This window comes from Neurospora tetrasperma, assembly GCF_000213175.1.
Source record: "Neurospora tetrasperma FGSC 2508 unplaced genomic scaffold NEUTE1scaffold_1, whole genome shotgun sequence".
Lineage (NCBI taxonomy): Eukaryota > Fungi > Ascomycota > Sordariomycetes > Sordariales > Sordariaceae > Neurospora > Neurospora tetrasperma.
Genome location: NW_009799099.1, coordinates 1,308,212 through 1,334,400, shown reverse-complemented (window position 1 = coordinate 1,334,400; position 26,189 = coordinate 1,308,212). Strand labels below are relative to the sequence as shown.

The following is a 26,189-nucleotide window of genomic DNA, read 5'->3' as shown; positions in this document are numbered from 1 at the left end:
GGAACAAATGAAAATAGGTGGTTGCTTGGGAGATAGTTGGCTTCGTTCCATGGGTGGGTTGAGCGGGCGGGAGTGACGAGATCTTGTTCCTATGCAGTCAGTTGTCGTATCACGCGGGATGGCACTTTCTGCTTGTTTAATTGACCGATCACCGCTACTTGGTCATGGAGATCTTCCAAAACTGAAGGTATTATACAATAGTACAAGTTATCTATCCTAACTGACCACTCGACTCGCTTCGCAACCACCCTCTTGAAGCCTTCGCTGGCACCAAAACCCAACCCAATAAGGGAGCACTCTTCATGGACCACAACGAAGCCACCACATGGATCCGAAGGAAGCCCTCGGATTTGGCCAACCAGGCATGTCAGGGTCACTTCTCCGGCCTAGTATTCCCGCAGGCGCTCACGGCACGGTAGCTCAGATCTTGGCCTTCCCGTAGGACCCTCCAAGACCTCCTTCTTCATCTTGTCATATCCGAATTCCGACCACCTTCCATAGCACTACCGCTCCAATCATCCATTTTTTACTACATGATGTACTTGCTTGATGTTGGTATGGTTGTTTCGAAACGAGACCAGCATGTGAGCGCAATCTCTCTTATCGATCCAAGAAAAACATAGGCGCAACGCCGAATTATCCGTTCCAGGCGCCCACTGGTACGTCTCAATCATCATGTTTACCGCTTCGATATGCAGTTCCTTAACGTCATCCCATCATTCTTCCTTCCGCCAATTCTTCTCGGGCGGATGGTGTTTCGATCGGTCCTACCGATGACTAAACCCTTCCTCACTCCACTCCCCACCACTACTCGCTCCTGCACCCCCCGCGGCCGAACCCACGGCACCGACTGCCGCAGTCACAACATGCTGATCTGCATCCGCCGAGCCCATCCAATACAGTGAGAGGAATACCAGCACATGTAGCGCCACGCAGTACGCTGCAAATAGGTTTCTGCTCGTCCTCGTAGCCAACACCATCCTCGTGATCGAGTACACCGCCCTCTCCGGCAGACTCATCCGCTTGTACGCCCTAGCAGACTCGCGGCCCCTGAATGCCGCAAAGGGCGAGATGTTGGACTCGTACGCCTTTCTGTATCGGTCCAGTGCTACGCCGCCGCCACCGTGGTTCCCGTCGCTGCCGCTTGTTGCGCCGAAGGAGACAGCGGATGGGTTAGGGTTCGATGAGAAGGAGGCTGTCGAGGTGGCCGACGCCATGCCGCCTCCAGCGCGGTTATAGCTGGACACGTAACGCGTCTTCTCGTAGAGGTTCAGGTTGTCCCGCTGGAGAGCAGCGATTTCTTGTCGTAGTTGGGACACCGTCTTGTGGGTCTCGGACAGCTCTTGCTCGAGCTGAGCATTGCGCTTCTTGAACCGGTCGCGCTGCGCGGTGATCATGGGGAGAATGCCACCAGCTCCGCCGCCAGCAAAATCGGGCGAGTCGCGATCGGCACCGCGGGGGTTGAAGCCACTCACGATCGAAGAGGTAGGGGATATCCTGCCACCGCCCAACTTCCGTGTGGGTGCGATCGAGGGGGCATAGCGGGCGACAGATGCTCCCGAAGGGAAAGCATTGGGCGCCTCAGCTTGGATGATCGAGAGCTCATCTTCAAGCTTCTCGTTGAGGTTTTGCGACTTCTCAAGCTCGGCATTCGTCCGAGATAGCTCTTCCTGCAAGTCTTGAAGGCGAGTCTGGAGGTCCTGGTGCGAGACGCGCAGGATGGTCAGCTCATCATTGAGCTTTTTGTTCCGCGCGAGGAGAAGCTGCTCGAGCGTATCCCCCTTTTCTCTCGCCTCGTTGTCTCCGTCGGCATTATCGCCCGAAACCGCTCGTACCGCGTCGTCGTCATCACCTGTTGCAAACTCGATGCTCTTGAGAACTTCTAGCTCCTGCTTCACATCGTCATAGTCTGACCACTTTTGAACCTTGGCCTTCAGCGCGTCCCGTTCCTCCTTAAGTAAGCCGACCTCTCTCTCCAGCCCACGGAGCTTGGTGTCCAGCTCTCTCTTCAGTGCTTCTTTATCCACTCGCGCCGCGTCCAGCTTGCGGATCAGCGACGAATTCTCCGACCTCACGCGCAGATATCCCGGGTCGTCCTCCAAAGAAGTAGCCGGCTGTGCGGAAACCTGCGACTTTGATTGCGCAAGCTCAAGGCGCAGTTGTTCGTTGCGGGCTTCCACCTCGGCAAGTCTCGTACTTGTGCGCTCCAAGTCGGACTGGACCATCTCCAACTCAGCGCTCGTAACGTGACCGGTCTGTTCCTCGGCATCATCAGATTTGCCCAGTCTCTGGTTGACTTCGTAGCTAGCCTTGAGCTCGCTGAGTAGACGGTCCTGGTTCTCAATCTTCTCCTCGAGTGCCTTCTCCTTGGCCGTCCAGTTGTCCTGCTTCTCCTCGAGCACGGCATTCCACGAAGACTCGACCTCCCTGACCTTGGATTCCAAATTCTCCTCTAGCTGTCTTCTGGCGTCGGACTCTTTCTGAAGTCGAGATTCCGTCTCTTCAAGCTGTGATGTGAGCTTGGCCACGTTTTTCTGCAAGTGATTGTTCTCCTCGGTGAGCTTCGGTAGCGTGTCTTCCGAGACAAGCATCGAGTCGACCGATGCCTCGAGTAGCGGGTACGGATCTGGCGCTTCGGATAAGGATGTGTAGGCGTGGAGAAAGGCCGAGTTGACAGACTTGGAGTGGTTCGTCAGGAGGTCGATAAAGCCCTGGTAGGCTGTCGTTGTTGTGGTGTTTGTGTTAGTCCACTAACTTTGGGAGCCGGCGTTGTTCTCGGGTGAGATGTTGCGTACCTTTAAGCAGCCCCTTGATCTCTCCCAGCTTGGTCGCATCGTCTAACTTGCGAAAGTCCTTGGTCTTTTGTGCGAGGTCCTTTCTTTGTACGGTCGAGTCCCGTTGGAAGGTAACGATTTCTGACGCCGTGTTGTCCAGATTCGAGACTAAGGAAGTGAAGTCGAGACCTAGACAAGGTAGAGTCAGAAAACACCAGCTGGAAGAAGCGCTTCAAGACTGGGGAGTATAGACCGTCGTACTTCTCCATTGTGAAATGGCACTTTGGAACTTGTTTGTCGCATTCGGGGCGTCTCCTCCTCCTCCTCCTCCTCCTCCTCCTCCTCCTCCTCCTCCTCCTGCTCCTAGAGCCTCCGGGCTGATGACATCCGCCATAGTGTCGGTATTTGCCTGCTTGCGCAGTGCTCAAGTTCTTATTACGAGACCTAGGCCGGCCTAGGGTTGGGATTGCATACAATTAACGGTGTTGGGTTGTTGTCTGTCGACTACTGTACCTTCTCGAGGGATGTGGTATCGATGTGGGCAAATGATTGTCGGGAGATAATATGTCAAACGGTGATGCATGCGTGGCAGGGAGTGTTCAGCTTACATCGGACACCAAACACCAGCCGACCGTCACTGAGGTGTTCCTATGCCGCTCCTGTTGCCGTGGTCCGGGCTTCAGGCATGCCACCTACTAGGCCCCCGCCGACGGGAGGCAAGATCGACCCGCCTGGAACTGTCCCAGGGCACAGGGCGCAGCACCAACAGCCCCAGGCCAGGAACAGCACAGGGAAAGCCCAGCGTCGTCACCTCCACCAACAGCCCACTGAACTTAGGTACAGGGATCCTCACTATGTACACTGGTACCTAGAGGTAGGTACTACGTAACTGCCTGAAGGTGTCCCGCATCAGCTCCCATCCCGCAGCCGGTGACATCGATCCGATCTTCCTCTCGACTTGCAACTTGCGAAAAGCTTCAAGGACAACAACACACAGCTACGTGGTACAAGTCGCATTGCGCAAATCCGCCTTTCTCGACCCGGTATGCCCAGGTAACAATGTTGTCGAAGCTGCACCGGAATGGCACCCGCACCCGCAGCATCCCCCAAGCCCATGGCAGCCGGTCCATATGTCTTGCGGCCCTTGCTCCACGATGTTCCTCTATCGGCTGAGGGCAACGACGAGGACATCAAGATCAACTGCGTCGACTACCTGGGTGAGCTCCCCTACGACCTTGTAACTGCTGTCCATGCGCCCAGCCATACTGACACCCTGCTTTGCGCCCAACCCAGACGGTAACCTGTATGTGGGAACCTCCGCATCCGAACTGCTCCATTTCTTCCGCATACCGCGCGATCCCAACGATCCAAACAGTACCGACACCTTCATCCTCGCGTCGAGACTACTCCCTGCTTACTCGGAAACCTCCGGCTCGCCCAATGGCCCGAAACCGGGTGTCCAGCAGATCCTGTTACTGCCCCGCGTAGGCAAGGCCTGTATCCTTTGCAACTGGACAGTCACTTTCTACTCGCTACCCGAGCTGAGCCCGGTTTTTGGGACCACCCAAGTCAGGAACTGTAACTGGATTGGAGGTGTGGACTTGAACGAGGATTTCGAATATCCAGGGACCGCCGTCACCATTCTTCTTTCGCTCAACAGACGCATACAGGTGGTGAGGATTGGGGACGATGCTCGTGTCATCAGGAAGATCGACTTTGCCGGGAGTACTCTCTCGGTGCGGAGGGACTCAATAGCATGCGTTGCCGATTCCAGAAGCTATGCTTTGCTAGACGTTGATCGGCAGCTCAAGATCCCGTTAATGAGCATATCCTCCCTGGATGACTCGGCTCCGGGAGGGCAATATGGCCAAACCCAGAATATCGCAGGGCCCCCCGAAAATGGAGGTCACTCGAGGAGCGCATCATCGGCGACAGCAAGACTCGCCCCTGCTGACTTCCAGGGCCACTCAAGAAGCACAAGCTTGTCCGGGTTGATAGGGAACATGCGTGGGAACCAAAGACTGCAAGGAGAGCAAGAGGATCCTGTATTTCAGCAACCTGGCACACCAAAAGCTTCCTCCAATCCAGAGTCCAACCCCAGCCCAGGTTCAAAAGATGCGGACAAACCATTACCTCCTCCCCTACTAGATTCGGCGGCATCTCTAGCGTCCCAAGCTTCTGGCCCAGGGGGGGTCTCGCCGGCACGCATAGCATCGCCTAAACCGCAACCTGGATTAGTCTTTTTGAAGCCACATATTGTGTCCCCCTCCTCAGAAGAGTTCCTGCTCGTAACGGGAACAGGACCCCTCGACCCCGGCATCGGCATGTTTGTGAATCTGGATGGCGAGCCTACGAGGCCCACCGTTGAGTTTGAGAGATATCCACGGGAGATTGCTGTTGATGGGGGTGTGCCCGACGTTTCATCTCCAGGGGCATCGACGATGGGCCGTGAAGATGAGGGCTATGTCTTTGCTTCTATGGGAAAGGAGTTCGAAGATGGTGTACATCAGGGCTTGGAGATCCAAAGATTCGATGTCAGCGTCGGAGAAGATGAAGCAGAGAAGTTTTGGCTGGAAGTGCCTAACAAGGATGACTCAGCTACTGCTGCTGCTACCAACGCCCCTATAGGCATCAGATCACTCTTGGCTAGCGAAGAGATGCAGTTTGAGGAAGTAGTCAAACGGCTTTGTCAGAGGAGGTTTTCGCCCTTCAATGGGGGTTCTGCAACACATACTGTGTCCACAAAGGGGGCCGACTCACGTACGGCATCCTCCATAGAGCGACTAGCACGAGAGAAGGAACTATTTGATCGAGACCTTGGATCGGAAGAGGAGCCGCTGCCGGAAAACTGGGAGACGGTGCGGAACAGAGAGAACGAGGATTTCGTGCGTGTGCTTGCCAAAGGCTCGTCACGCCTTGCTGTCTGGACAGGGGCGAACATATGGTGGGCTGTTCGAAACCCCCTGTTGCTTCAGTTGGAATCGAGCCTGGAGTTGGCAACCTCTAGAGAACAACAGAGCAGCTCAAACAACTCGGAACAGAAAACAGAACTTCTCGGTCTCATAAAAACTATCAATAACCGGGAGCCCAAGACAGAGCTTGAGTTTATGACTCTCGGATACGTCAAGCAACGAGCCAGCATCATGCTTGTCACTCACTTTTTAAACTCTGCCGAATCCCCCTTTAGCAATTTTGAGACCAGGCAAATGGAAGCAAGTCTGCTTGACGGTGACTTAGACGCAAGAGTTGTCTTGTCACTAATTCCTGCTCTTCGAAACGAGATCGTCGTGGGCCAAAAGGGCATTTGGGTTTATGGGGGAATCAAATCTCTCGTCGAAGAGTACATCGCAGCGGAGAAGGACAACGAAGCTACGCAGACGGTCGATGCGCTACCTCGACATGTGCTGGACTTCTTACGCCGATTCCTCACAGCTTGGAGAAACAAAAGGGGATTCGGCAGTATTTCGGCCGAGATCTTTCGGACAGTGGATGCGTCCCTGCTACTAGTGCTCCTGGAGCTGGACAAAAACACACCTGTAGGCAAGTCTGGCGAGCCTGGTTCACCTCGAAAGGAACTGTATGAACTCGTGGACCACGGAGTCGACTGCTTTGATAGGGCGATTAGCCTGCTAGAGGGATACCGCCGCCTGTATGTTCTTAGTCGGCTCTATCAGCAACGTAAGCTATCGCCTTATGTGCTCAAAACATGGAAGCGTATTATCGAAGGGGAAGAGGACCGGGGCGGCGAGCTGGGGAGCGACGGCGAGTTGCAAGTCAGAAGGTATCTCAGCAACATCAGTAGCCAGGAGCTGGTGAAAAAATACGGTGTCTGGCTTGCTAAGCGTAATCCCAAGCTGGGTGTCGAAGTTTTCGCCGACGACAAAATCAAAGCACCGAAGTTGGTGCCCACAGAAGTAGTTGCCCTTCTAAGAGAAGAGGCACCCGATGCAGTCAAGTACTATCTCGAGCATCTCGTGTTCAGAAAGGGCAGCACGGCCTATATCAACGAGCTGATCACGTACTACCTCGACATTGTCATCAACGACCTACAAAGCTCACCAGAATCCCGAGCGACCGTCACGGCCTCTTATGAAGCCTACCGCGCCTTGCGCCCTCCGAAACCCACATATCGCCAATTCCTAACCGACAACGCCCCTCCAGACAATGAAGCCTGGCAAAGCCGACTCCGACTTTTGCAACTCCTAGGCGGTGCGAACGACTACGACGCCGGCGCCATCCGCCAGCGCATCGACTCCTCCCTAGCAGAGTTCTCTTCAGAGCACGGCGCATCACATACCTCAAAACAGAAGCAGCAGCAACCACAGCAGAAACAGCGTCTCCTTGTTCCCGAAGCCATCATTATCAACGGCCGCCTCCACGACCACGAAGACTCCATCCGCCTGCTCGTCCATCACCTAGGCGACTACGACTCCGCAGTCTCTTACTGCCTAAGGGGCGGCCTTTCCCTCTCTTTCAACAACAGCACGGCGCCTGCCCAGCAAAAACAGCCTCTACCCAGCAAGGAAACCCAGTCCCACCTCTTCCACGTTTTGTTAGCCGAGTTCCTCGCCATCGAGGACCTCAGCGACCGCGTCGAGCAGACGGGCGCGCTACTCGAGCGGTTTGGCGGCTGGTTTGATGTTTTGGAGGTCTTGGGGATGATTCCGGACGGCTGGTCGGTGGATGTCGTCGCGCATTTCTTGGTGATGGCGCTGAGGAAGCTGGTGGAGGAAAGGCATGAGAGTTTGGTGCAGAGGGCGTTGAGTGGGGCGGAGAATTTGAGGGTTGGGTATGAGAGTGTGGTGAAGATGGACGAGATTGGACCCACGGTTGTTGGTGGTGGTGATGGGGAGAAGGGAGGTGGAGGGCATGAAGCGGAGGAAATGCAGGAGATGGAGATGGGGGACATGGGCGGGAGGGGGGTCGGTATTGGAGTTGATGATGACCAGTTTGCCTAAGGTTCTTTTCCTTCTCTTTTTATATTAGCGAGATTTTGAAGCAGTTTTCAAGGCCCTTTCTGACTATGCAAACTTGGAGGGGACAATATTTTTTTATTCATGAGTCTACCGGCCACAACAGTAAGCGGTCGGTACTTCCAACGAAGCAAAGCATGACACGAAGTGGTTGGTTGTGGCCGGAGCGTGGGCTGGCCAATATAGAATGTACATCTAAAACATTCACTCAACAACGGTTGTATAGTGTAGCGGTTATCACTCCGGATTCTGAAATTCCTCAGAACATTCCGGCAACCCCGGTTCGATTCCGGGTACGACCTTCACTTTTGACTTTTTTTCTTCCTGTCTGACACTCTTTTCTCTTTCAAAGCTCTTTATTATAGCTTCTCCTGCATTTTCATTTCGATTGGTTCTTCGTTATTCAACAGGTAGAACGGATATATAATTTTGCTCGATGTCGGCTCATGCCTGCCTGCACGACCAACAGCACCTGTTTCAACTGTCCGACGTTAAAGGGAGGAATCAGTTAATCTATTGCAAGGCACGCCATGTACTGTTAAAAGGAGGCTATCGTAAATATCGCCGGCACATGAGGGATCCATGACTGCCGAGCAATTTTGAGGAAACACTGGAAGCTATTCACGAAGATAAGCCAGACAGTTGACTGGAAATCTGGCTGGCTTCGAGAAACGTGCATGTAAAACCACAACCCCAGCCTTTTTGCACTCGCTCTCTCTTTATAGCCATATGTTTAGAGCAATGTTAATCTGGTGCTGGTGAAATAGCGCCGAGGAGCCCAGGTCGTCCTCCATGCTTTGAAGGGTTGATGAGTTGCTCCTTTCCTTCGCATGGCTAATACCTTTCCGCTCTGCAGTACACGCCTTTCGTCACTTTTTGCAAAACCCAAAACGGCTTGAACTAGGGTATCGTGGACATTAGTTGAACCACCTTCGTATTAGTTCAAGAGATGACTTCGAGGCCGGATGTATATTCGGGGGTCTTGTCTGGTCAAGACCTCTCGTGCCGCAGGATCACTGTGATCTTTTCAGTGTGATGATTCCATGCAACGAGCAAGGACAAGTCGTAATTGATACCAACTCTTGATTTGCACAAAGTGTTACCTTTGCGCAGTCGGTCACTTCCACCATGGCGTTAGTGCGCTCACCAGCTTCGTCCAGGACTTCATCATCGAAGTCGTCTGCGTACACATCCGCAAGTACATAGCCTTATTCCTGAGGCTCTTCCTGCCAGTCTTTTTTTCCAAAACCCCCGCGACTTCTGGCTCATATTCCATCCGATTCCAGGACTTGTCCACACCTAACAAATTCCCTTGCACCTTGGCCGCACCCTTTTTCCCAGTCCCCTTTTCTTTGCCAGCCCGACCAGATGGCCGACAAAGCCCGTCCACATCACGAAAGGACCATAGCCAAGAGGCGTATCCCCCATTAACCCACTGGGGGGAAAGATGAGTTTTGACCGAGCCATGTTCGCCTACCAAATCAAGTAGTTGGCCCAGACCAGAAGCGTTCCGAACCGGAGGCAACTCGGTAACCAACCATTTCATACACGATCATCCATCACCCTTATCTGGCGATGAATCCTTTGAAAGCGCGACAGCTTCGTCGTAGAGGAGGTCAAACATGTACACCTCCGGGCCCGCAACCGTGCGGCCAACGGCGCTTCCGTGGAAGGAAAAGATGAGCTTTGACGAAAAGCATTTTGCGCAACTATGGGGTTCCGGCGAGATAAGTGTTGGCATCGCTTGTTGACTTACTGCCAAGGTATCTTGGATGATGCATCAACCGTGGCGCCGAGTTCAGGTACGGAAACATGACAATGAGGCCATGGGAGCTAGGTATCGATAAGCCCTCCGTCCTTCGTCTGTAAATTCATAATCAGGTAGCTGTCTCGTTGAGACCCTGCCAGTCTCACGAGGAGCTGTGTAGCATGGGGAGTCCAATTGGGCATGATGCCGCCCACTGATCAATTATCATTAACCTGAGAGCTGAACAATCACTCAAGCTGTTCTTGTCTGCCATTGTACCCGGTCCGTGGTAGAGAAAAGAAGTCAGAGTCAAGCTTGACCCCGAATGGAATCAACATCCTTGAGAACACATTGATGAAAACTGAAGTACGCGCAGGTCATGTCGGAAGAAGCAACGAAAAGAAAAGAAAAGAAGGAGCGAAGTTCCAGTGTCACAACCTAAGTGCGGGGTACCAAAAGAAGTGGAAAAAGGAAAGGGGTAAGAGCTCCATAAACAGTTGGAGCTTTCCCCACCCTATACAAACCATCTTCTGCAATGTGTCTTTCATCAAATGGCCCGCTGGCCAAATGGTAAGGCGTCAGATTTCGGTTTTCTATCAAAAAACAAGAAACTCTCTCTGAAGATTGGGCGTTCGAGCCGCCCGTGGGTCGATTTATCTTTTTGTTTCTTTTTTGTTTTTATTTTTGGTATGTTGGTTGGTGCTCGAGGTGGTGATGTCTGTTTTAGGGATTGTGTTTTGGAGAAGTTAGTATATTGTACTGCGCTGTACATGCGGCCCCTTGTTTGCTCAGGACTCGCCTCACTTTTGCTTTTCTATTTACTCTTCTTTCTTTTGCAGTTTTCCCCTTTGTTTTATCTTTGACGGCTCAGTTCACGGGATAGTGACTGGATGTCACTCTTTTCTTGTTGCCCCCCTTGGGTAGCCCTTGTTGTGGAAGCGTGGGTAAGGGGAAATGTAGTTGCTAATGTGGCCCGCGGGGTATCATAACTTCCTGCTCGCCATCTTTCGCAAAAGACGGCATGATCGAGGATAGGTTACAGAAGTGACAATGTTCCCCGAGGGATCCAAGGGCAAGATGACCATCATGGAGATTTGCGGCCCCAGACCCTTGACGCAACAGGTCAAGTTCGAGGAACAGCCGAGCTCGCGAAGGAGAATGATGAACTTTGTGTCGATGATATGTTCAGTTCGGAGTTACATGGAAGGATCGGAAGGACCTCAGACACGAGACACGAGTCACAAGGCTCTACTAAGCCAGAGGTATTGCGTCGGAGAGAAAGGGTTCAAACATGTTGTCACCTGTCCCCAAGTTGCCGACGGGAAGGTGATCCTGAAAGATTGTACGGCGGTACTTGAAAGAGGATGGTATGGGCACACCTTGGCATCAACTAATGTCAGAAATGATTGGACCTATGCGCTGAGCTGTTAGGACTGGTAGGATTGCGAAACTCCGACTGGGGTTTCGACAATAAACGGCAGCCTGGCGAGCCCAGAAAGTGCTGGAGATGTAAAGGGTTTGGCGACAAACCAAAGTTGAGGCTCCGAGGCTGAAGTGCTAACCACTTTGTCTTTTGAGCCAAGTGGGACTACACTTGAATTGACATCCTTGTGTCACTGTTCTATGATCCTTCTTGTCGATGACAAGAATGACATACCAGATGCCGTGCTTCCAAACACTTTCAAAGGTGGTGCAGGACCGATGCTCCGTTATGGTGATTTAGGTGGGTATGCAAGGAACAGGACAAGAGACTTGAAATGAGCGGTTACAGAAGTATTTCCGCTGTCCCGAATTTAGGAACATATGAATGCTATAGCAGACAAGAAGACACTTCCCTTTTGGAAAACAGACGATAGCACTGCTGATCAAGTCACCCAGGCAGAAGGAACCTCGTCCGATCACAGCAATAGACACGTACTTTGACCCTACACTAAGCTGTCTCCATAAGGCAGTTGTGATAGTCATAGATGGCGACTTGAACGATGGAACTGGTGAGGGTCGAAGGAGCTGCTTGGTAGTGTAGCGCGAACGGTGATCTTTTGGATCTTGTCCCAACCTCCTTTTTGGTTCCGAGTTTGGTGTTTCCAAGCACTAAAATGAGTAATGTATCAAGTGACACGGGATAATGGTTTAGTGCCACAACACCATGAGGCTCACCTTGACGATCCTAATGAGCTGGAGGAGGAGGAAGTCTTGTGGGCTCACCCACTGGGCACACGTAAAGTCGATATAACCTACGCAACGCCCTGTCTCGGCTACCAGTCTCATCCTCCATCACCATCAACAACACCAGCAAGATCACAACAAAGCTTCAGCAACGACTTCACCTCAACCACAACCTCACAACCATATCTCTCAAGAATAAAGCAATTATCCCAACAACAGCAACAATGCAGTTCTCCATCGCCACTCTTCTCACCATCGCGGCTTCTGTCCCCTTCACCTCTGCTTTAACCCAAAGCCAACGAGTACAAGGATACCGACTGGTAAGATACCCGACCAAGCCAACTCTCCCGCCTGCAACCCCACAAAGCAGACAACCAGAGCGAGACTAGAAATCTAACATGTTCCGCGCTTCCCACCAAATAGTAAGGACTGGAACTATGGCCACAACTCCTTCCTCCTCTACGACGTCACCATGGACGACACCACTAACTCGGTATACCTGGCCAACGGGTACGGGCTCGACAGCAAGGCGAGGGGCTGGTACGGATACTCGGAGAAGAGCAAGGACGGCGGTGTCTGTCAGGGCGTCAACCTCGGCCGTATGCCGGAGGGTTGCGTCAATATCAACGAGGTGGCTAAGCTTGTGGGAAGGGTCAAGTGTGTTCAGTCGGTTATCGTCTAAGGAGGAAGGGGATGGTGATGATGTTGGATATGAGGATAACATCAGTATGGCGTGTAGGACACGAGGGGCACAGGTCGCGAGGGAAACGATTGGCGATACCCTTGATCCGGTGCCTATGGACTCTTGGACGTTTCGTCATCTAATTTGGATGTTATTGATTACTTCAGTTGTTTCTGCTTCTATATCAGGCAAAGCGCTGTACCCACTCGACCAAACTGCTCGTTGCTTTCATCAACCAGGCGGACGGAGAAGCCAGACGAGCCTGCATCGTCATTGAGCAGCATCCGTGTCATTTTTCTGCCAGCAGTAAGTCTGGAAGGGCGATGTAAGATCCTTTCATTGTGGAATTTCAATGAATCCAAAGTACCGTGACCAGTTTATGGATGAGTGTTCGATATGAAGATTGGAGATGATGGACTCTGGGAAGTCGGTTGACTTGATGCCCTGCCTGCCGGGAACCCCAGCATTGGGTGGAAATCAGCACCATGCCCGATTAGGAATGCAGCCCCCTTTGCCGAAAGCACAGGCCATCTCAGCTCTCGGCCAGCGCAGGCCGAACGCCAATGGATTGAGGCGATGTGGCATTTGGTGAGGCGACTGGAAGGAAGGTGACAGCTTCCCGTTTCCCCAATTTACGAACGCGACTTCTTTCCACTTTCTAGACTTATTCCACTCTTTAATCCACCACAACATCGACCTTCTGCCCGTCCACGACTCCTTTCTCTTTTGACCAACGTATACTCGCCTTCCTTTTCCCCAATACACAACACAATAATCTACAATGGCGGACCAATTGCAAGAGATCCTCGACGTGCCCCGCGAGTTCCTCAAGGACGGTATCCAGTTCATCAAGAAGTGCCAGAAGCGTAGGTGATCCGGCAATCCAACCGTTACGCTACCCAACAGCATCGATGCTAACTGTAGTTCTCCTACAGCTGATCGCCGCGAGTTCATCAAGATCTCCCAGGCTGTTGGTACTGGTTTCTTGAGTAAGTTCTTCCCTGTTCCTTGTCGCTGTTCTCGGAGCACCAGCTAACATTGTCACAGTCATGGGTGTAAGTTGAACGCAAACCACATGTATACGATCCAACACAGCTCTAACATGATTTTTACAGGCTGTCGGCTACCTTGTTAAGCTCAGTACGTATCGCTCTCTCTCCCCGACCCCTAACGTTCAATACAAGCTAACATCCGCAAAGTCCACATTCCCCTCAACCAGGTCCTCGTTGGCGGCGCGTAAGCACTCCACGAATTTCGACGAAAAGGAGCAGAAATGCGGACGAAGTTTTCACCAAGAATCGAGGGACAAGATACCCATGAATGCTTTTTTCACGACATGGACGGACGACGGAGATCCAAACACACAGAAGGATGAGACCTTGAAGGGCTGGGTCAAAAGGACAACGGCACCGGGCGCCGTCGAACGATAATCGGTGGGCATGGAGAGACGGGGATAAAGAAGATGGAAAAGATATCCTATATGCAGGTGTTTGTCACGGGGTCGACCGACGCCTGCTTATAATTTCCACCACGCCTGGGACGGGACGTCGGGTACCCTTGAGGCGATTGTATAAAATCATTTGATGGCGAATTGGCGGGGGGCATATGCGGAGAAGGTTTTAATACTTATGGGAAATGAATGGCGCTTTGTTTGAACAGCAACTCTACTGGGCACAGCGTATACGTGACGAGATATGGCGGTTCAACGGCTTGGTCCTGGTGGCGGAGAACAACAGTGCTGACTATCACAGAAACTGTCTTGACAATCACTTTGGATGGGTGGTCCAGCAATACGTCATTCGGGAGCCTTGCGAAGGATTCAATGTTGCGCGGTCAGATGGCAACTCCGGCCTTCTATCACACGGTTGTACAACATACCCTGGAGAGTTTCGTTTACACGAGACGAGTTATCAAGTTTCCAGGCTCCTTTGAACTTAAGTAAGGACCAAGCTCACAAAAAAAGCAGCCTTGGGCTGACTAGTTGCAAGGGGCACCGTACTTTTTTGATATCGAGGGAAAGCAAAACCCCGTACAAAGATAAAAGGTAGGCACTCAACTTATGATATCTTTTCACTAAGTCAATCTCCTACCATTCCAGTCCTAGTCACGTACCAAGACCACTGTTGAAGTGTCATGGGTCCGATATGTCTACTACCTAAGTAGGACCAACGACATACCCCCAGCAATTCGTCATCTCCAGCCAAATCCCAAGGCGTCAGCCATGTACACTCCACGAGTCAATGGCAGGCTTCCTGACGTGTCCTTGTGTATCCACTTTCCCTAACGGAAGCATTGACCATGGATTCTCCAGCATTGGACAGTCGAAGTCATGGAACTCTCTCGACGCCAGCAACTCTCAATCATCGATCACAATTGCCTGCGAACTCCAGGCACCTCGATCGGACAGCTGAGGGCACGTGGTATTCCAAGCCATATCGAAAGCGTCTTCAATGATGTTGTCCCAGACTACGGCCATGTTACGTTTTGCCGCGTTCCTGGCCAAAATCGAGCAGTTGAAGATGAAGGCTTGGTGCTTGAACGGCGACAACGCTGGTTTGTTGGCCAGGAGACCTATCCAAACACAATGGCTGATTTCGCGGATATGCTGCTTGGTAATCTGCCCCTTGTTAGCTCATAAGGTATTGTCATTTTTGAGGGGTATAGGGACTTGGAAGGATGCTGTGGCTGGGGTTTACATGGTCAGGGAAAAGAACGGTTATGGTCAAGGCACAAAACAACTTACCTGGCAAGTTCCTGCGATCTCCTCAACCTCATATTCGTCAAGCCCGTCATTTGGGTCATCCGGGTAGAGCAGACGCATGGTCAACTGGAAAGCCCTCGACTGCTCAATGTGCTCGGCATAGGAAGAATTCTGCCCAACCTCCGCCGACGTCCTCAACACCTGAAGCTCCTTAGTGACTCGAACGGCTGAAGTCTTGTCTCCACCTTGACAGTTGTCGGTGCCCAGAAGAGGAGCGCAAAAAGCAGTTATCCGTTGCTTCCACGCTGCCCGCCTTTTCTTATGCTGGCTCTCTTGCACCTCGACCGGGTAACCAGTAAACTCTTGGTAATAAGCCACCCAATCATTCACGGTTTGGGGAAGGCTGAGGAAAGTCCATGATTTTCCCTCCCTGTCCGAGACCAGAGCAAACAGATTGCATCTCTCAGCGCGGGCTTTGGTGCAGACAAGATGAGACGCCCGCACGTTTGGCTCCTCCTCCTCCTCCTCCACCTCTCCTTCTTGTTTACCGCCGTTACTGTCCGAGGTGCCTTGCTTCGGCTTGGGCGCTTTTTCGCTACTGTCCGGAGAGTACAGCAGTTCACCTACGACAAGGAAGAGATCGCCTTCGGGGGCTTGGGCGACGTCTAGTTGCTCGATGGTCAGTGGGCTTGGGTGGTGGATTGCTGAATTCTTAGCTGACTGCCGTAATCTCGTCAAGTTCTCGGTGGCTTTGCGACTTGAGGTCTCAGACTTCGAATTTGGCGCGGCTTTAATTATCGCCCATTGGGGGCGGTTGGGAGTCAGAACATGGTGCTTGTAGAGATGGGAGGTGACGGCGATGTCCATGTTCAATTTGAAGTCAGAATGGTCTTAGATGCTGTCTGGTGTCAGAAGTTGGGGTTGTGGTTGGTGATGGGTTTGAGTGTATCTGCTGGAGGGAAAAAAAAAAATCGGTATGTTGTAGGTCAAGGAGAAGAAGAGGTGAATGAAGACTTGGTTACAGACAGAATCTGGGTGGACTCAGCGGTTGCTTCAAGAACGCAAGCTGTGTAGGTCTTGAAGAATATGGGACGAGAGAGGAGGTTGCCTGCTTTACTGAAGAATACTACTCACAGAGTTGCATAACCTTGAGCCAGAATGGGATGAGAGACACTTGTTGTTTGCTTTCGAGTTCTGAGTACGCTCTACACGGGTCCGAAGGTTGGTGAAAACGGAGACACTTTGTTCAGGATGGGACGAGAGTCTTGTTATTTACCCCCAGGTAATGAATGCCGCCCAGAAGGGAGAATAGTTGATAAACTTGGAGGAAGTGTGGATGACTTGAGGCGAGAGTGGCTTGTTTTGACTAGAAGCGCAGTCCGTAGGGTTGAATAGCAGGGAAATCTGAATGGAGTTAGGAAGACATTCTGGTTGGAGTTTAACATTAAGCTGTCACTGACTTAACTTCGTTCAACCACACCACCCACGGGACCAGATATTCTGGGTCATGTTCTCCAACCCCGATGCAAAGCAATCCAAAGTTTTGGGGATGGAAGCAGGTGGGACTGGACGGTAAACATTGTTTAAGAGGTCGGGACGAGAGCCAACATTCAGATATGAATTTCAGGATGACAGATACGTTCCTGATAAGAACATACAGCATATATACTTGCTGCTGGGTGTCGTACGGGACCTGACGAAACAAAAACACCTCTCCCAACGACCAAGACTTCCAAGGTCCCCATACTCAAGAGCAAGGGAAATTGAAACTCGTTTACCTCCAAAACGTTACCAGTCTAAAGGTCGTAGGAATAAAGCGAACACGTCACGATCAAGACATCACACCTTCGGAATACTCTTACACACACGGATGTGTTTTTATCATGGCTTGAGCCCCGGTCCTGAGTGGTTCCTGGATAGAAAAGTCATTTTGGCCTGTGTGCTTGAAAATTATTGTAATCCCTATCACAGTTTTGTGACGGCCTTTCCAACCGCAGCAAGCATTGCGGTATCGGACTGTCCGTGTTTGATTTGATCTTATAATTGCTCGCCAGTGTCCATCATAACTTCTCAACGTGAAGTCACCACTGCTCTTTCCTGGTACTTTCTGATCTGCAGCTTCAATTTCTCGTCAGTGCCGTTATGACGGGTATGCACTTTTCACTTCTTAGAGGGGGGATAACCGGAAAAAGAAACAGAAAAAAAAATCATCACAAAAGTGTTAGGTTCAGAACGTAATTGTTCGAGATGTTTAGTATTGATATGGATGAACAGGAAAAAAAAAACAAAAAGTTTGACTGAAGCGTGATTCGAACACGCGCCTCTTGCGAGACTAGAATGCACCTCACATCAGCTGTGAAGAAGAACTTGGTTCTTGAGTCTAGCGCCTTAGACCGCTCGGCCATCCAGCCATTGGAAGATTGTTGAATGATTTACCAAATCAGGTATTTATAAGTATTCAAGCAATAAATCTGCACTACTTCTGTTTTTATCGTCATTTCTTTCACCACCTTTTGTTTTTCTTGTTGCTCAACAGCCTCTGCTTGTACCTGCAGCATTTCATCGACTATTAGTTGTCTTCGAAGTGATGGGGATATCTATGTACCTCTGTTGTCTCGCGTGCTTCGAGCGTGGGCTCTTCGCTAGGTTCCCTTCGTACCGACAAGCGATTGCATCAGAGATTGCATGTGCAAGTGCAACCCCTCTGTTGGTAGCTTTGCCAGTTGACCAATGCGAATGGGAAACGCTCTTTGCCGATTCTTAAAGGTGCTCAACGAGGATACGATCATGTTTTGATCACTCCACATTTTCTGATCCGATATAGCCAGGCACCGATACCTATCACTGCATGCGCGTAAAATCCAAAAGAGTTTCAGCGTCCAAATCAATGATGAGCTGCAGACTGGATTGAAAGCAGGCATAACCGCCGAGTTCCCAATTCTTGGCTGGTAGCGTAGCGTAGCGGCCGCATTCCGTCCCGCTTCCCCCTCCTGCTCATCAACTTCCCAGCATCCACCAGCTCCCTTATCACAACAACAACAACAAACAAAACAACAGCAGTTGATTTTGTCTCTGTCGAGATCTTCTTTCGCTGAGCCCGGCCTCCTCCCAAATCCTTCCACTGCACCATTTCTCCAATTCTTAATATTTCAACCAATTCGTCACAATGGCCGCCGTCACAAGCCAGACAACACAAACAGGACAAGATGAGGTTACTGACCTCAGCAAGCAATATGATACCCCAATGGGCCTTGCCCACTCAACGATGCAAGCTCTGAAAGATCGCATCAAGCTTCATTATGACCTGGCGAGCGACTACTACCTAAACCTATGGTGTGTTTTCAACCTCTTAATCATCAGGTTCTTGACGGGGTTGGGTTGTTAAAAGCTCAAACAACCCTCAAGAGACAACAGCAACAGAGACCTGACAAGTGAACAGGGGAGAGCATATTCACCACGGTTACTGGGCCACAGACGAGGCCAAGGCCAAGGACACCAAGGAAGTTGCTCAGGTCAACCTGATCCGCCTCCTCCTTGAAATCTCCAAGGTCTCAGAGGGCGCTCGTGTTCTCGATACTGGCTGTGGCATTGGTGGCACCTCGCGCTTCCTCGCCTCCGAGTTGGGATGCACCGTAACCGGCATCACCATCTCCACCAAGCAAGTTGAAATGGCGACCAGATTGACCAAGGCCGAGGCCGCTAAACAGATCCAGGGTGACCACAAGACCGTCACCCTAGATGCCGATGGCTTCATTGCGCTCGGGAAGGGCAAGGTCAGGTTTCTTGAGCTCGACGCCGAGAAGATGGGCGAGTATTTCGCCTCGGACGCCGGCACTTTCGATGTTGTGTGGATCAGTGAAGCTTTGAGCCACTTTCCCAACAAGGCTCTTTTCTTCCAGAATGCCTTCAAGGTTCTCAAGCAGGGCGGAAAGCTGGTTCTTGCCGACTGGTTCAAGGGCGAAGAACTCAACCAAACACAGTTTGACAATGACATCAAGCCTATCGAAGGTTGGTATTTATCCAAAGGAAAGCGCACATCCTAGATCAAAGTCAGCTAACACAAATCGAACCAGACGGCATGCTGCTTCCGCCTCTGTGCACCCAGCCCGACTATGTTAAGTTCGCTACAGATGCTGGACTCAAGGTCTTCCATGAGCCCAAGGATATTAGCAAGGATGTCAGCAAGACATGGTTAGCCTGACTATCATCCGCGAATCTACGTGTAGATGGCTTTGCTAACTTGAACCCGCAGGGACATTTCCTGGTCGCTGGTACAAAACCCTTCTTTGTGGGCTTTTGCCTTCAGCCAGGGCAGAGACGGCATCGCCTTCCTGCAAGCCTTCCGCGCGATGAGGAGAGGATACTCCAATGGCAGCTTCCGATACGCCGTCATGTCATTCCAGAAGTAAGATGTAGTGACAAAGGTGTAAGGGAAACACTGCCGGTTCAATTGATTCCTCAGTGATGTGATAACTCGTGAACGTTGCTGTCTCTGAGGTTGCAGTTATCCAGGCAGATGACTGACGACAAGCACAACCTCATCCTCAGAGTGCGCTGCCGGGAACCTGACTGACTCTTCTGGGTACCTACTCGTATTGGTAGGTCCGTGTCATCCACGAGCCATTGAACTCATTGCTGCGACACCTTGAAAACGCCGCCATATGGTTTTCACAAACATAAATGCGGGTAGAATCGTAGATATAAGTGACGAACAGCACCCCTGCTCCTGTTATCACTACAGTCGAGAGAGCAAAGCTACCCCACCTCAATTGACATCTCCCGACCCCAGCCCCCGCCCCCGCCTGCTCACCTCTTATCCTCCGGTCCGGTCCGGTCCGACCCGAGTAAAATCATGGCAACATATCCGCAACCCCGGAATCAACGCGGCGCGGAGCTCGGCATCTTGGTTCCACCTCGAATGGACGTTGGCGAGCTTCGGAATTCGAAGACCGAAAACAGGATCAACGGATGGTCACCGAATGCATGAGCAATCCGAAGCCGGGGGCCTGTGAGTTTGATGCCTCGGCAGTTGGTGGTTGCTAGTTGGTCAATGGCTTGGGAACCCTTCTCGAATCTCTTTCTCTGTACTCTCTCGGGAGAAGGCAAACCGAAGAAGAATCCTCTTTTGGTGATGAAACCACCAATTGTGAGTCAAGAAGCCGAAAATAATCTAGTACGTGCGGTCTATCGTTCGATAGTAGGGGAATAAAGAAACAAAAACACCCCTCATAGGTATGTTGTGTGTCATAACGATGTTCCGCAAGGGAAGGAGGGGTCAAATCCGAGGAAGGCCTTCCTATTTAGTAAAAGTCATCCAATAGTATCGGTCACCAATGACAGCGAGATCGCCATACACTCATAGCCCGTTTATCAGTATCCGATCAGGTACCCATTCCTGTACCACGTTTCACGAGCAAGGTCCGATGAGGCAATAAATGGTGTTCACTGCCCACTCCCCTTCGACTTACTACACTACATACTTCACCGGGTTATCCAGTCGTCGCTGCCCGTGTTCCTCCACTCACTAGACAGGATCCAAGTCCACCATGCCTCTCCCCACCTCATCCATCTACCAACCTCCATCGGCCGAGTTCATGAAATGGCCGAGCCGAAGAAGCGTGGTTCATAGCACCAAAGGAATTGTGGCTTGCACACAACCGCTTGCCGCCAAGTGCGGTATCGACATCCTCAATGCAGGAGGAAATGCTGCCGTGAGATTTACTGCCCCTTTCCCCTAAACTGATAACAGTTGCTGATATGCATGTCAGGACGCCGCCGTGGCCGTTGGTACGCTTCAGCCATCTACCTGGAACTCATGATGAAGTGCTCACTAACCAATCTCATCTCACACTTTCTAGCTGCCGGCTTGAACATGACGGAGCCTTGCTCAACCGGCATTGGCGGTGACATGTTCTGCCTCTACTACGATGCCTCGACTGGCAAGGTCTCGGCCCTGAACGGCTCTGGACGCGCGGGCGGCAAGTGTACCCTCGAGAACGTCCGAAAGAGCCTGAAAATTCCAGAGGGCACCGTGGGAAAGATCCCCATGAGCAGCGTTCACGCTGTGACAGTACCTGGTGCTGCCGCCGGTTGGGTCGATACTGTCGAGCGGTTCGGTAGTGGCAAGTTGACCATGGAGCAGATTCTCGCACCGGCGATTGAGCTGGGTGAGAAAGGATTTCCTGTTTCGGAGACGACAGCTTATTTCGTGAGTTTTGGGAGTACCTATCAAATCCTCCTTTATTGTGCTCGCTCTGACAAGTGAAACAGTGGGGAAGACAGGAAAAGGGCATCCGCGAAGCGTCTCCCAACTTCGCGGAGATGTTAAAGGCCGATTCCTCTGCTCCTGGCGGTGTCCGCGCTCCCAAGGCCGGCGAAATCATCAAGCTCCCCAACCTCGCCAAGACCTTCCGCATCCTGGCAACCGAAGGCAAGAAGGGTTTCTACAGCGGTCGCATTGCCGAGGAACTCGTAAAAATCGTCAACGATCTCGGCGGCCATCTCGAGCTTGCCGACCTCCAACACCACCTCGAAACCGGCAGCGAATCCGTCGAGCCCATCTCCCTAAAATTTCCCAACCCCCATGGCACCTCCGAAACCGACGGCGTCGAGCTTTGGGAACACCCTCCCAACGGCCAAGGCATCGTTGCCCTGATGGCCCTCGGCATCCTCAAGCACCTCATCAAGCAAGGCACCATCCCAGCCTTCGGCCCCTCCGACCACAACACGGCTCCTTACCTGCACGCCATCGTCGAAGCCCTCCGCATCTCCTTCGGCGACGCCTCCTGGTTCGTCACCGACCCCAACGCCGCTCCCGGCGTCCCGACCTCCCAGCTCATCTCGGCCTCCTACCTCGCCGAGCGCGCCAAACTCTTCTCTCCATCCTCCGCCAACACCTCGGTCCTGCAACCGGGCGACCCGTACGCCTCTCCCGCCCTGACCTCCTCCGACACCGTCTACTTTGCCTGCTCTGACTCCCAAGGCAACGCCATCTCGTTTATCAACTCCAACTACGGCGGCTTCGGTACCTGCATCATCCCCGCCGGCTGCGGTTTCACGCTTCAGAATCGCGGCGCCAACTTCTCGCTGGATGCGAAGCACCCGAATGTGCTAGCGCCGAGAAAGAGGCCTTACCACACGATTATTCCCGGTCTGGTCACGAATTTGCAGGATAGCAGTCTGCACTCGGTATTCGGCGTCATGGGTGGGTTCATGCAGCCGCAGGGGCATGTGCAGACGTTGCTTGGGCAGGTGTTGTGCGGGCTGAGCCCGCAGCAGGCGTTGGATGCGCCGAGAGTGTGTATCGGCGCGGGAATGCCAGATGAGGGGAATGTGTATGATGCGACGGTACATGTGGAAGAGGGGATGCCGGAGGAGACGGTAGATGGATTAAGGAAGTTGGGGCATAAGGTGGAGGTTGTGAAGGGTATGGGGAGAACCTTGTTCGGTAGGGGACAAATTATTCGATGGACGAAGGATGTTGACGGCACGGGGGTGTGGTCGGCGGGAAGCGATATGAGAGGCGATGGTGCTGCTTACCCGGCGTAATTTGGTAATGGCGATGATGATAACTCCGGTGAGAAGGAACGAGGTTAAGACTGGCAAATAGCGAGTTGTTAGGACGAGACGAGAAACACAAACACATCTGGATATCCCCAACAGAGTAAATCGACCACCCTGCAGTATTCTTCCCTCCTTTGCTGCCACCTCTGCCAACATCCTCCACTGGCGACAGTCAACACAACTACTGCCTCCCCTTCATCAAGTTCTTCATCGTGTTATACATCAACTCCGGCACCCCCTTAAATCCTCTCTCCTCCAAATACCTCAACACCCCCGCCCTATACTCCTGCCAACTAATCTCCAACCCTCCCTTCCCTGCCAGTGCCGCCAGACTCTGTTGTGTAACCGGTCCTGCATGTCTCGCCCTCAATCCGCGATCACTAATATCCATCTCCCCTTCCAACTCTCGATCCTCCAACTCCCTCAGGAACGAAATACTCTGCAAACATAACACCGGACTGTGACTTAATCCAAACACGGATCCGAGCACCAGCTCCCCATCGGGCTCCACCTTCTTGAGGTACCCCCTCAGCGCCGCTTCCAGCGTTCTAGGCACGAGACATCCCTTGGCGTTGGCATCGCTGACGGCGAACGCCCGGCCTCGCCAGAGGACATTGCACAGATCCATCAGGAAGGCATTGAAGGTGGTGATTTGCTGTCTTTCCTCTGCAAACAAGGGGCGAGCGGACGGGGAGGTGGAAACCATGACGGATTCCCACGCGCGCTTGTAGGTCGCTAAGATGCCGCAGAGTCGGGAGACGACTTCGAGCGAGTGGGAGAAGTGGAGGGTGTAAATTAGCAAGGAAGGCGGGATGGTGATGGGGATGTGCTTGAGGAGGGAAGGGGAGGAGAAGATGCGGGTGGCGACGAGGGTGTAGAAGTCGAGGATGAGGAGGTGGGTGGGCACCGTGGGCGAGGTTTGGGCGATGGTTAGGGAGAGAGTGTTGACGTGGGCTATGAGGGCTGGGATGGACTGAGGGGCCGGGGAGGAGGATAGGGTGGTTGAGTCGGAGGAGAGCATGGTGAGGGTCCATTGTCGGAGGAGGGAGGTGTAAAAAGTTAGGAGGGAAAGTTGGGATTCGGAGGTATTGTCGAGGAGAACGGATTCGAAGGGCTGGAGGAGGATCTGGTAGAGTTCTGGTATGTGCTAAGTTAGCTTGGTTGTCTAAGGGTTAAATGGATGAAAGGGTTGAGTTTAACCTTTGAAGTTCATTAGTGGGAGGAAGCTCAGAGTCTCTACGACTATTTCTCTTTTGTCTCTGCCGTCCCAGACTTGCAGAAACTCACGGAAGAAATTGATGAGAAGAGGTGGTAGTGTCTGCTTTCAGGGTTAGTCAAAGTTAATACTACTCGACAATGCTTTCTGATGCGGACCTTTGTGCTGGCAGCATAGTCATGAATGATGTCTACCATGTCAAATAGCAGACTTGGGTCGGCATCTCCACTTCGAACATCGTCCAGGCACGCTGTAACCCAATTATTCACCCGCGATAAACCTTCGGCATCTGGCCGGAGGACCAGAAGTTTCTGGAGGAGGGGGTCTGCTAATACTGCAACGAGCTGCGTCGGAAACTCAATCTTTTCCAGGTTCTCAGCCAGGGACTTTGGACTATTGACCTCTTCAAGAGTGACAGAGTTCTGCAGGTTGGTTGGTTGGTTGGTTACTTTGTTTACATCAATGATGATAGCGAGAGGGAAGACGGCACTTACTTCTTGAGCATGCAGGGTATGCACAGCCGGAATAAAGATGCCCTTTGCCCCCCTTTGTTGGCGGCCAAACGCAGACCTGACAGCGAAGCCATTTCTGACTGTGCCATCTTGGATAGCTTCAGTTTGTTGCTGCTGAATCTCATCTAATCTTGCTCGCCATTGCGGGTCAGGATGCTTGAAGGTAGCTGCGCGACCGTTGGCAGCATCGCCGACAATAATTTCCGGATAGTAGTTCTTGAAAACTCGGAGGAGGCCTGTCAAATTCGGATCGTTTCCCGTCTGCCTGGACAAGGCCAGGATAGTCTGTATCCTGAAAGGCTTGACGTGTTTTCGTCGCGTGATGAGGGCCAAGACATGACATAATTGCGGCCTGATGGCGGCAGTGTCGAGGAGGTTGAAAAGGACACCATAAGTCTGGGACAATATGCTGGTGTCTTGAAGCAAGTGGTAGACCATAATCAGCCACTTGAGAAGAAGAGTCTGGATCGGAAAGGAGGGCTTGAGCTGGCCATGGCCCAAGGCACAAACCACTTTCAGGACGGAGTCGCTGTTCAGCTTGCCCACTGGATACAGGTTTTTGATGATGGCGCCCTTGGATGCTTGGTCCAGATGGTTGGTGAGAGTGACCAGGTCAACCAGACGGGCGAGCTCATCGGGCAACGCACCCCTGTCGTAGAGCACCGAGGTTAAGCTTTCGACGGTGGGCTTTATGCTGGTTTGACGGCGTCTGGACGGCACTTTGGAGGCTAAAGAAGAATTAGTAAATCTGTTGTTTAGGAATATAAAGAGAAGTGCGTACCTGCCTCGATGTCATCCAGGAGAGCGCCGAGATTGTCTTTGTCGCCGACATGATTATGATCACCGAGATTCACACTGGTGTCGTTTGTATTGTGATCTCCTTCGACGGAAGACATTTTGCAAGCCCGGTTCTGTTGATCGCCGCAATAACGATGACCTTATCACAGAAACACCTTCATGTCGTGGAATATTGCGATTTGTTGCGACATGACATGTCTTTGACGGTAGGTACTACAACTTTGAACATGTGATTAATTGGGAGACGCGTCGCGGCGCGCCCCACCACGAGTTACCGTCGTCACCCAACCGACCTGGTGGTTGAATGTGGCTCGTGCACTGGTCTGATCTAGTGTACTTGTAACCCTTGCTGACATAATATTTATGCCGTCTTATGTGAATGGTTATGCACAAGATTGTGCATTGCTCCCCAAATGGGAAATAACAAAAGTCCAGCCGGATTCGACACTTTGGTCACCGTTTTTAGAAAGTGTCAGAAACGACGTGGCAAACGCTCAACACACTGAATAGTTATCAGCAGTTTGACTTTTCCTCCACTCCAGTCTCTCTCACACTATGTACAGTACGCACTTTTGGAACGACGACTGGGACAGATTCGACAAAATTCAAGGCGTTCAGTCCTGCCTCAAATGTACCCGCTGAGGAGAATGAGGTGGGACTTTCTCGGTTTTCGTGTTACACAAGACATGCTACGGCCAAGGAAAGACCGATTTCGCATACCAAACTCCTCCACCTCGTGGGGTATTTATCTGCGCCTGACCCGGGCAGGAGGCCGAGGCTGGAATTATGGAAGGTGGGCATACCTTGCCTTTACCGGAAGGAGCCCAGGTTTCTCTAAATGCATGCCGGTACATCGATACCTACTGACTTTCTCCGGTACCTACTACCAAGTACAATCACTCATCGTCTTGCTGTTGTCAGACAGAGCGGGCACGTCTGTCGGTTATCATCATGGAACCAGGTCGCGGCTACCTACTAATACTGTCACGCTGCAGCAACGCCTTACACAGTGGGAGACAGCAACACAACTGAATTCATATCACGAGTTCATCCATCA

The 26,189-nt window shown here is 52.0% G+C and overlaps 10 protein-coding genes across 10 annotated transcripts; 6 read left to right on the top strand and 4 right to left on the bottom strand.

The window, feature by feature from the left end:
• Window positions 1-1,626: 1,626 nt before the first annotated feature.
• NEUTE1DRAFT_115722 (uncharacterized protein) lies at window positions 1,627-1,892 on the top strand (the record flags this gene model as incomplete). Its single annotated transcript, XM_009849416.1, has 1 exon — window positions 1,627-1,892. A coding segment is annotated over one exon (171 nt), but the record flags the coding sequence as incomplete, so codon positions are not given.
• A 1,981-nt stretch (window positions 1,893-3,873) lies between these two features.
• On the top strand, window positions 3,874-7,796 carry NEUTE1DRAFT_56802 (uncharacterized protein; the record flags this gene model as incomplete). Its single annotated transcript, XM_009848946.1, has 2 exons — window positions 3,874-3,991; window positions 4,068-7,796. 2 exons carry the CDS (start codon window positions 3,889-3,891, stop codon window positions 7,730-7,732), a joined length of 3,768 nt encoding a protein of 1,255 aa, XP_009847248.1.
• A 3,883-nt stretch (window positions 7,797-11,679) lies between these two features.
• Window positions 11,680-12,384, top strand: NEUTE1DRAFT_119607 (uncharacterized protein; the record flags this gene model as incomplete). The annotated part of the gene is made up of 2 exons (XM_009849415.1): window positions 11,680-11,980; window positions 12,088-12,384. The coding sequence occupies 2 exons, from the start codon at window positions 11,885-11,887 to the stop codon at window positions 12,340-12,342; spliced, it is 351 nt and encodes a 116-aa protein (XP_009847717.1).
• Window positions 12,385-13,022: 638 nt separating this feature from the next.
• On the top strand, window positions 13,023-14,008 carry NEUTE1DRAFT_93606 (uncharacterized protein; the record flags this gene model as incomplete). Its single annotated transcript, XM_009849414.1, has 5 exons — window positions 13,023-13,208; window positions 13,278-13,331; window positions 13,390-13,397; window positions 13,458-13,482; window positions 13,542-14,008. The coding sequence occupies 5 exons, from the start codon at window positions 13,124-13,126 to the stop codon at window positions 13,580-13,582; spliced, it is 213 nt and encodes a 70-aa protein (XP_009847716.1).
• A 690-nt stretch (window positions 14,009-14,698) lies between these two features.
• Window positions 14,699-15,910, bottom strand: NEUTE1DRAFT_97596 (uncharacterized protein; the record flags this gene model as incomplete). Its single annotated transcript, XM_009849413.1, has 2 exons — window positions 14,699-14,959; window positions 15,086-15,910. 2 exons carry the CDS (start codon window positions 15,908-15,910, stop codon window positions 14,699-14,701), a joined length of 1,086 nt encoding a protein of 361 aa, XP_009847715.1.
• A 2,029-nt stretch (window positions 15,911-17,939) lies between these two features.
• Window positions 17,940-20,030, top strand: NEUTE1DRAFT_75477 (uncharacterized protein; the record flags this gene model as incomplete). Its single annotated transcript, XM_009849412.1, has 5 exons — window positions 17,940-18,376; window positions 18,483-19,051; window positions 19,117-19,234; window positions 19,296-19,448; window positions 19,790-20,030. 5 exons carry the CDS (start codon window positions 18,210-18,212, stop codon window positions 20,028-20,030), a joined length of 1,248 nt encoding a protein of 415 aa, XP_009847714.1.
• A 497-nt stretch (window positions 20,031-20,527) lies between these two features.
• On the top strand, window positions 20,528-22,971 carry NEUTE1DRAFT_143849 (uncharacterized protein; the record flags this gene model as incomplete). The annotated part of the gene is made up of 4 exons (XM_009849411.1): window positions 20,528-20,754; window positions 20,812-20,830; window positions 20,902-21,251; window positions 21,314-22,971. The coding sequence occupies 4 exons, from the start codon at window positions 20,590-20,592 to the stop codon at window positions 22,589-22,591; spliced, it is 1,812 nt and encodes a 603-aa protein (XP_009847713.1).
• Window positions 22,963-23,387, bottom strand: NEUTE1DRAFT_115718 (uncharacterized protein; the record flags this gene model as incomplete). Its single annotated transcript, XM_009849410.1, has 1 exon — window positions 22,963-23,387. A coding segment is annotated over one exon (348 nt), but the record flags the coding sequence as incomplete, so codon positions are not given.
• Window positions 23,388-23,665: 278 nt separating this feature from the next.
• NEUTE1DRAFT_115717 (uncharacterized protein) lies at window positions 23,666-24,344 on the bottom strand (the record flags this gene model as incomplete). Its single annotated transcript, XM_009849409.1, has 4 exons — window positions 23,666-23,743; window positions 23,807-23,924; window positions 23,981-24,244; window positions 24,317-24,344. Coding segments are annotated over 3 exons (234 nt in total), but the record flags the coding sequence as incomplete, so codon positions are not given.
• A 261-nt stretch (window positions 24,345-24,605) lies between these two features.
• Window positions 24,606-25,268, bottom strand: NEUTE1DRAFT_75473 (uncharacterized protein; the record flags this gene model as incomplete). Its single annotated transcript, XM_009849408.1, has 2 exons — window positions 24,606-25,062; window positions 25,120-25,268. A coding segment is annotated over one exon (165 nt), but the record flags the coding sequence as incomplete, so codon positions are not given.
• Window positions 25,269-26,189: the final 921 nt, after the last annotated feature.